The sequence below is a fragment of the Falco biarmicus genome, chromosome 8, assembly GCF_023638135.1.
Source record: "Falco biarmicus isolate bFalBia1 chromosome 8, bFalBia1.pri, whole genome shotgun sequence".
Lineage (NCBI taxonomy): Eukaryota > Metazoa > Chordata > Aves > Falconiformes > Falconidae > Falco > Falco biarmicus.
In genome coordinates this window covers 25,365,525-25,374,601 of record NC_079295.1, presented here as the reverse complement: position 1 = coordinate 25,374,601, position 9,077 = coordinate 25,365,525, and the positions used below count along the sequence as shown (strand labels likewise).

The 9,077-nt window shown below is 60.0% G+C and overlaps 1 protein-coding gene across 1 annotated transcript; it reads left to right on the top strand.

The window, feature by feature from the left end:
* The first annotated feature begins 225 nt into the window (after positions 1-225).
* On the top strand, positions 226-6,457 carry TBR1 (T-box brain transcription factor 1). Its single transcript, XM_056349818.1, has 6 exons — positions 226-1,109; positions 1,497-1,651; positions 1,985-2,106; positions 2,491-2,649; positions 3,497-3,558; positions 5,605-6,457. Exons 1-6 carry the CDS (start codon positions 418-420, stop codon positions 6,446-6,448), a joined length of 2,034 nt encoding a protein of 677 aa, XP_056205793.1. The 5' UTR covers positions 226-417; the 3' UTR covers positions 6,449-6,457.
* The last annotated feature ends 2,620 nt before the right edge of the window (positions 6,458-9,077 follow it).

The following is a 9,077-nucleotide window of genomic DNA, read 5'->3' as shown; positions in this document are numbered from 1 at the left end:
AACACACTCTTCCCTTCCCCCTTCGCCTTCCTTCTATCTCACAATAAAATCATCTCCTTCAATTTGCCATGATCGTCGCGACCAGGAGCCAGGTGATTATCCTAATTAATGTCTATCTAATTAAATTACTGTCAGCGGTTAACCAATGGCAGAAGCCGTTTCATCCTCTCCACAAGCAGCAAGATCAAAAGTGAGTCTTTCCTGATTGCTGCATAGTGTCAATTGGCCAATCTCTTCTCCCAGGGAAGGAGGAAAAAAAAAAAAAAAAAAAAAAAAAAAAGTAAATCAAACGTTTGGGAAGCATTTGGTGGATGAAGTGCTTTCTGTCTAGTGAGGGTCCCAGGATGTCTAGCTTCTGATACTAAGGAGCCCTTTCAGATCCAGGGACTGAAGGGTTATTACTGTGGTGCTAGAGCTATGCAGCTGGAGCATTGTCTTTCTCCCTCTATCATGCTCTCCAAGAAATTTCTCAATGTGAGCAGCAGTTACCCACATGCAGGCGGATCTGAGCTTGCCTTGCATGATCATCCCATTATCTCGACCACTGACAACCTGGAGAGAAGTTCACCTTTGAAAAAAATTACCAGGGGGATGACGAATCAGTCAGATACAGACAATTTTCCTGACTCCAAGGACACACCAGGGGACGTCCAGAGAAATAAACTCTCTCCCGTCTTGGACGGGGTCTCTGAGCTTCGTCACAGTTTCGATGGATCTGCTGCAGATCGCTATCTGCTCTCTCAGTCCAGCCAGCCCCAGTCTGCTGCCTCTGCTCCTAGTACCATGTTCCCTTACCCCAGCCAGCATGGACCTGCTCACCCAGCCTTCTCCATCGCCAGCCCCAGCCGCTACATGGCTCACCATCCTGTGATCACCAACGGAGCTTATAACAGCCTCCTGTCCAACTCTTCTCCGCAAGGCTACCCCACGGCGGGCTACCCTTACCCCCAGCAGTATGGCCATTCCTACCAAGGGGCACCTTTCTACCAGTTCTCCTCCACCCAGCCGGGGCTAGTTCCCGGCAAGGCTCAGGTCTACCTGTGCAACAGGCCACTCTGGCTGAAATTTCACCGGCACCAGACGGAGATGATCATCACGAAGCAGGGGAGGTAAGCCACCGCGCGGACCCGCGCCGCGGGTCGGGGCTGAGCCGCCGGGGGAGCCGCCCGGAGCCTCCGCCGCCCCGGGGGGAGTCGCTCGCCCGCCCGCCGCCGGGGCCCCTGCGCCGGGCACCGGGAGCGGCGGTGCCGGTCCCCGCCGTGCCGGTCGCCGCCGGGCAGCCCTCCCTGCCCCCCCGCGGGTCCCCGTGCCCGCGGTCCTCGTCCCTTCCCCGCGGAGAGCCCGGCGTTCCGGGAGGGAGTTCCTTTGGATTTTTATTTCTCGCTACCGGGAGCCGCGAGGATGAAGCACAACGGGCTGGTTCCCCCGCGTGTGCTTGTCGCTGCCGGTGGCTTGCTTTCCTTCTTTCCTTTTTTTTTTTCTTTCCTTTTTTATAGGCGAATGTTCCCTTTCCTAAGTTTTAATATTTCTGGTCTCGACCCCACGGCTCACTACAATATTTTTGTGGATGTAATTTTGGCGGATCCCAACCACTGGAGATTTCAGGGAGGCAAATGGGTTCCTTGCGGCAAGGCGGACACCAATGTACAAGGCAAGTTCCTCCAATTAACACTTTTCCCGACACATATGTAGGTGAGAATGATTAATTACAGCCTTTGTGGACTGGCTCTGGCGACTTAAAGGAGAACAGGCCAATGATGCTTTTAAAAAAAAAAAAAAAAAAAAAAAAAGGAGGGTGGAAGGAGAAAGTAAAAGGCGTTCGGAAAACGCTGTTTTAATGTTTCTCGGTTAAAAGGAGGGGAGTTTCGCCAGTGACATACCGCTGACTTAACGGGGTCCTTCGACCTCGTGTGCCGCCGCAGTGGCAGAGCCGGGGTACACGCGAGAACTGTGATGTGGTTGTGTTTTTTGTTGTTTTGCTTAGGCAACCGGGTGTACATGCACCCCGACTCCCCCAACACGGGAGCCCACTGGATGCGCCAGGAAATCTCCTTTGGGAAACTAAAACTTACAAACAATAAAGGAGCATCAAACAACAACGGGCAGGTCAGTGGGGGAGACGCAGACGCTCTGCCAGACTTTTTTTTTTTATTGCTTCGGGCAAAATCCTGCCGTTTTTCGAAAGGGCGCGTTTTTAGGGTTTTTTTTGTTGGTTGGTTTGTTTTTTTTTTTAGATCGTGTCGTTAGGTGAAAATAAAAGGGGAGGTGGGGGTGGAGGAAGCCCTCCCGTTTATTTTGCCACGGGCCTCACCGACCCCGAGCGCGCTACCCGGGCTGACGACGACGCCCGCCGCGGCCGAGGCGTCCGCAGCCGTCCCGGGGAGCCGGCGGCCGAGCCCAGCAGCCCGCGGGCATCGCTCTACCGGTCCTTCTCGCTCTCATTTCCTCCTCTTCCCGCGGCCCCCTCCCTCCTTTTCCTCTGCCCGACAGATGGTGGTTTTGCAGTCCCTCCACAAGTACCAGCCCCGCTTGCATGTGGTGGAGGTGAACGAAGACGGGACGGAGGACACCAACCAGCCGGGCAGAGTGCAGACCTTCACCTTCCCCGAGACGCAGTTCATAGCAGTCACCGCCTACCAGAACACCGATGTAAAGAGCTCCCCGCTTCATTCCGCCCGCGCTCCCTGCAGGGCATCCCGCCGAGGCCGGCCCGGCCCGCTGCCCCCCGCGGCTCTCCGGCGCCGGGGGACGGGGCTCCCCGGCTCCCCGCTTTGAGCCGTCGTGCCCCTGGCCCTCCCCGCGGCGCCTGTGCCCCGGGACCCCCGGGCGGCCGCTCGCCCGCCCGCAGCGGCGCTGCCCCCCTGGGCCGGACAGGAGTCCCGCCGGCAGCGGTGCCGCTCCGCCCGCAGCTGGGCGCTTCTCCGCGGCATTTGTCTTCCAGTCGGAAACGGCTCGGTTAGCCGTTAAGCTGTTAGCTTAAGCTTTAAGTCTGCAAAGATCAATTAACAACCTCATTGATTGCGCCGGGGGTGACGGAGCAACTTCCTCAAATTAAAAGCTCGTTAATGCCTGGCTACGTTTCGGAGTGGTCTGGCTTTGCTACAGACTGGTGCCCCCTCTTTCAAATGACATATGTTCACTCTGCATTCCTGCTTTAATTATTTTGCTCGATGCAAATGTAAACTCTTAGCTACCGTTCTGCGGTACGATTTGCCTAATTTCTGGATTTCAGTATTCATGCCCATGCAGCAGGAATACTACTAACACGCCTTAAAACTTGGGGTTAAATATTAATTCTTATCGCTCTCCTTACAACAATAAAGTAAATCTTAAAATTAGACCGTGATGTCTATGAGCATGGCAAAGCTTTATTTTTTACGCTTTAAAGGCAATTTGATCGACTAGAGTAAAGCCTGATCCTTTTAGAAACGTGTTGGCTGCAGCAGAGTGTGTTTTCCAGGCTTTCACAACGTGCGCTCTGGTCCTCTTTCCCCAGATCACACAGCTGAAAATAGACCACAACCCCTTCGCAAAAGGCTTCCGAGACAATTATGACACGTAAGTAAACAGCATTTTTGTTACCCTTCTGCCGGCTGCACACACATGTCAAAGAGGGAAGCCTTGGGGTGCGGGCTGGCTGCATTTCACACCGAACCGTGGCACGCCAGGCTTTTCCCGAGCCCTCCGGCTGGCTCCGCGCAGCTCTGCGCAGCCTGCGGCCACCTCCGCACCCGGGGCCGCGCTGCCCGCACCTGAGCCCACATCCCGCTTTGGCACTTGCGGCCGTTCTGTTGTTGGCCCATACCCCTGCGCCCCTTTCCAAGTTTCCCCCTTGCTTGCGCGCCAGGGCTCCCGGAGCAGCGCCCGAGCAGCCGGGGCTCGGTCCCCCAGCAGCCCGCCGGGTGTGCGTCACCCCGGGCTCCGCGCAGCCCGTGTCCCCAGGAAAATTTCGTCGTTGTCTTTCTTGTCTGGGGCTGGATTTCCCCCCCCCCAGCTCTTCCTTCTGGGTGGAGCTTAAAGCCTCCGAAGTTTTGATCGCGGTCTGTCCCCGCGCGGCCGCTGCCCCCCCCGCCTTGGCCCCCTGCGCCCCGGTGCGGCCGTTGGACCCGGCCGGCGGCGGAAGCTGCGGCTGGTGCCGCCCCGAGTGCGGCTCCGTGGGGGGCACAGCCCCCGACACCCCCCGCCGCCTCTACCGGCCCTCGGGAGCCCAACGGCGACATACCGGCCCGCAGGCGTCGGCGGCTGCGGCTTCCCCCGGCCCGGGGTACGGCCGGCCCGGCGCCCCCTGCCCCTGCCCAGACCGGGCCGGCCCGGACCAGCGTGGGGTGGCGGTACAGGGCGGCCCCCACGCCCGGGGGGGCGGGCGGCCTCAGAGCGCCTCCTGCCCCGCTGCGGGCTTCGGACTGCGGGACGGGACTGCGGTTTCCAGAGGGGAAACCCGCTGCTTCCCCTGCAAACTGCGGCCGGCAGCGGCTGTGCTCGCGCGTAGCTTCAGCCCCTGCTCAAGCCCCCCCTTGGCTCCGACAGCGGCCCGGCCACCCCCAGCAGCGGCATCTTGGCCCAGGGGTGGAAACGACGCCGAGGCCTGAAATCGTGCGAAAGGGGCCGGGGCCCGAGCACCGGCCCTCCTCGGGGAGCGAGTTGTGCTGTGCCCGGTCCCCCTCGACGGGTGGAGGTCGCGGCGGCCGTGGCGGGGGAGCCGGGCCGGCGGCCCGTGGTGCCCCGGAGGGCGGCAGCCGCCCCTGCCCCCTCTCCTGGTAGCTCTGCCAGGAGGATGCATGGCCTTTGGGAAGGCCACGTGGCCTTCGCCCCCAGCCGCAAGTGCTTTTCTCTTTTTAATAGGAAAACCCCAACTTTATAGGGCGTCACTTGAAAGGAGACGGGGGGAGGGGGAAGCTTCAATGTTGTCTAGCACGTTGAATTTGTTTAAGGGCCAAGTTTATTTTGGATAAGAAATTCCAGGAGGCGTGGAGGGTTAATTAAAGCACAGTTTTAGCCTGAATTAAATACAGATAGTAGTTATTCATCCATTAAAGTTTTTATAATCGCAAATTGCAGCCCAGCATGGGAGAATTATATATAGGCCACGCAGGGAACACTGGATGTGTCTGGTTTTACATTTCCTACAGTAGGTGTTTAAAGATTAGCTTAATTTAAACTCGGTAAGATGTTGATGGTTCGTCTGTGACTCCCAATAATAAGTGTTAAACAGCCGATATAATTCCGCAGTCTGCCATTCACGCCGTGCGCGGCAGATGACCGGGTTGCCTGTTGCGCATATGGCGGGACCGGTCGCTGTGTCACGGCGCGGGATGTCGTGCCGTTGGGAGGCCGGGCTCGGCCCGGAGCGGAGGCCCTCGCTCGGCCCTGCCAGCGAACGGCCAGCCGGTCCCCAAAGATTCGCTCTCCGTGCCGACCCCCATCCTCCTCCCCCGTTAAGGCTCTCGGCAGAGGCCGAGCCCGGAGCGGAGCGCGGGCCCCCGGGCAGGCAGCAGCGCCGTGGGGCGGCCGCTGGCCCGGCCCGAACCCCCCCGGGGCTGCGGCCGGCCGGGTGCCGCGCCGGGCTGCGGCGGACACCCAGCTCTCTCCCCTTCTCTTGGGCAGGATCTACACGGGCTGCGACATGGACCGGCTGACGCCTTCCCCCAACGACTCGCCCCGCTCGCAGATCGTGCCCGGGGCCCGCTACGCCATGGCCGGCTCCTTCCTCCAGGACCAGTTCGTGAGTAACTACGCCAAGTCCCGCTTCCACCCCGGGGCAGGAGCCGGCCCGGGGCCCGGCGCCGACCGCAGCGTGCCCCACACCAACGGGCTGCTCTCCCCACAGCAAGCCGAGGACCCGGGGGCCCCCTCGCCGCAGCGCTGGTTCGTCGCCCCCGCCAACAACCGCCTCGACTTCGCCGCCTCCGCCTACGACACGGCCACCGACTTCGCCGGCAACGCGGCCACGCTGCTTTCCTACGCGGCCGCCGGCGTCAAGGCGCTGCCCCTGCAGGCGGCCGGCTGCGCAGGGCGGCCGCTGGGCTACTACGCCGACCCCTCGGGCTGGGGAGCCCGCAGCCCCCCGCAGTACTGCAGCAAGTCGGGCTCCGTGCTCTCCTGCTGGCCCAACAGCGCGGCGGCGGCGCGCATGGCCGCCGGCAACCCCTACCTGGGGGAGGAGGCGGAGAGCCTGGCCCCCGAGCGGTCCCCCTTGCCGGGCGCCGAGGACTCCAAGCCCAAAGATTTGTCCGACTCCAGCTGGATCGAGACGCCGTCGTCCATTAAGTCCATCGACTCCACCGATTCTGGGATTTACGAGCAGGCCAAAAGGAGGCGAATCTCCCCCTCGGACACCCCAGTGTCCGAGAGCTCCTCGCCCCTCAAGAGCGAGGTGCTCACCCAGCGGGACTGCGAAAAGACCTGCGCCAAGGACATCGGCTACTACGGCTTCTACTCGCACAGCTAGGCGCGGCCCGCCCGGCCCCGCCGTCCTTTTGCACAATAACTCCTCCGCGCTAGCGCACTGACCCCCGCCCCTAGCTGACCCATCCGCACCCCCGGCCCGGCCCGGCCCCGGCCCCGGCCCCGGCTCCGGCCCGGCAGGCAGGCAGGGAGGCAGAGCCGCGGCTGCCGCCGCCCCCCCGCCCCGCTCCCCGCCCGGCCCGGCGGCGCCCCGGGGGTGCGGCGGGCACCGCCGCTCCGAGACCCACTGATAAGTAGGATGCTTAGACTCTCACACCGTACAGCGCTTCCTTCCTTTCACCACGGATGGATACTAGGGGATAACAGTAACAGTGGGGGAAAAAAAAGAGCCTGTGAAATGCCTGTACATAGTATTTAATTTATTGTAACCGATTACTTTTCTTTGGTTCCGTTTCTTTCTTATTTGTTCGGATTTTTTTTTTTTTTGTTTTCATTGTTAAGTCACAAAACTTAGATCCTGTTTAAATTTCTTTACCCGCCTTCCACCTTTGCTCCCTCTTCCCCTTGCCCCTCCCCAGGTAAACACTCTTTCTAAATGCCTCTGGAAATGTAGAGTGGTCCATAGCTGTAGCAGCGAGTAATGGGTTTCTCACTTTCTCTGCAGCTCCTCGCATGAAATAATTACGCTGTGCCCTGGGCTAACACAGCTAAGGAATAGCTCAGCTTTCCCTTCAAAAGAACAGAAATACGTCTCGTAGGAAAGTCGATTAAAGTAGCATGACGCCTTCCAAAAGCAAAATTAACTGCCTCTGTATTTTTCTCTAAAAGGAATAGCTCGACATCAGCAATATTAGTATTTTTGTGGTATTCCCCCCCACCCCCCCCGCCCCCAAGTGCCAAATCCATTACTGGTCCCCACAGGTGCCAAATATGCTGACAAACTCTTTTCAAATTTCTTTGCAGTTTCCCCCTCTTTCTTTATATTGCTGTAAATCTTTGTAATGAATAATCTAAAAAAAAAAAAAAAAAAGATATAGACGACTGAATTGTTGGTAACCATAGTGTAGTCCAGTGAAGATGAATTGTGAGTTGTATATTTTACTGCATTTAGTTTTGGAATTGACTTTTTCATAAAGTAGCTAACCGAGATCTGACTTCCTGGGGAATCAAATGCACATCGAAAGTAAGAGCGATCTTTCCTGTAAACCTCTTATTATATTAATGAAGGAGAACTAATACCCCTCCAGGTCTCCTCCCCCCGGCGAAGCAGAATAGTAAGTCTTCGAATTTTGAGTAGCAAATCTATACAATTAACGCATTTTTATATGGAAAACAAACAAACAATTACAAGCTGAAATATGCATCAGGCTAAATATTCAGTCTAGATTACACTCGACGGGGAAATTTCCTAATAGAAATTCAGGGTCATAAACGTGTGTATATTTTTGACTCTTATGTAAATCGAATGTTGTGATTTTTATATTTGTTCTGTTACGTCTGTGGAACTGAATAATTTATACCAGTACATGCTCCATTGAGAAATGTTTCGGGTTTTGCCCGTTTGTATCGTCTGTGTATAACAAGTAAAATAAACCTGGTAAAAAGTTAACGTCGTGTGGGAAAGCGCTGTGCCGTTCCGCGGGCGCGGAACCTGGTGAGGCCGAGGGGGGCGGCCGGCTGGCTCGGAGGGGGGGTCCCACGGCCCCCCCGGACTGCCGCAGCCGCCCCCCTCGCCCCGCGCTTGTCTTTTGGGGGGGCGAGCGCCGCGGACACTGCGCACGCCGCGCGGCCGAGAGCGGAGGTTTGCGGTCGGAGGGAGATGAAACCCCGTCGGGTTTGAGAGGTTTATAATTATCCCCGTCTCTGACGCTTAAGCCCCCTGACAGCATTTTGCAGGCGGGAGAGGTGGCTGGCGGGGGCCGGGGGGCCGCCTTTGCCGCGCCGCAGAGGCGCGGAGCGCAGCGCTGCCCGCCCGCAGGCCCCCCTTCGCTTCGCCTCGCCTCGCCCCCCCGGGGCGGGGGCCGCGCTGCCGGAGCCCCCGCGGTGTTCAGCGCCGTGCCCGGCCGGGCCCCCCGGGGCGGGCGCCCTTTCGGGGGAGCGGCCTTCCTTGCTGCGCGGGCCACCGCGGGCGCGCAGGGGCGGGACCGACAGCGGAGCCCCCGCTCCGTGCCGACACCTGTCCCCCTGCCGCCCTCCCGGAGACGCTGCCCCCTCTCCAGAGCGCCCGTCTGTGGGCTGTGGGGAAGGCGCCATCCCCCGGCACCGTCGTGGGCCGGCTGCGCAGGTGCGGGGGGCAGGGGCCAGTTTTATCCTCGGTTCCTCGGCGGGGTAAGCGCGGGTGCGGAGCCGCCCCGGGGACTGTGTCCTGTCGTGGCAGTGACGGGGGGGGGGGCACCCGAGCAGCCCGACTGCACACCCCCTCCCCCAGGTGCGTGGCTCTACCTGAGCCCGGCCCCAGCGCCCCCAACGCCGCCGCTGGCTGCAGGGCCCGCGCCGCGCTGCGCCGGGGGGACCCGGCCTGAGGCGGCAGCGGCGGCCGCCCCGCGGCAGCCGTCGGGCTCACGTTGCGGCCCCAGGGCGGCGGCTGCGGGGCGCCCTCGGCCCTCGTGTGGCGGGACCCCTCGCCCGCAGCGGGGCGGCCAGGGCAGCGCCCCCGGGAGGGGCGGGAGAGG

Excerpts from the sequence above, each read along its gene's own strand:
- TBR1 (XM_056349818.1), top strand. The coding sequence starts at position 418 with ATGCAGCTGGAGCATTGTCTTTCTCCCTCTATCATGCTCTCCAAGAAA. Across the intron at positions 1,110-1,496 it reads ATCATCACGAAGCAGGGGAG|GCGAATGTTCCCTTTCCTAA; the intron begins GTAAGCCACCGC and ends CCTTTTTTATAG. Across the intron at positions 2,650-3,496 it reads CCGCCTACCAGAACACCGAT|ATCACACAGCTGAAAATAGA; the intron begins GTAAAGAGCTCC and ends CTCTTTCCCCAG.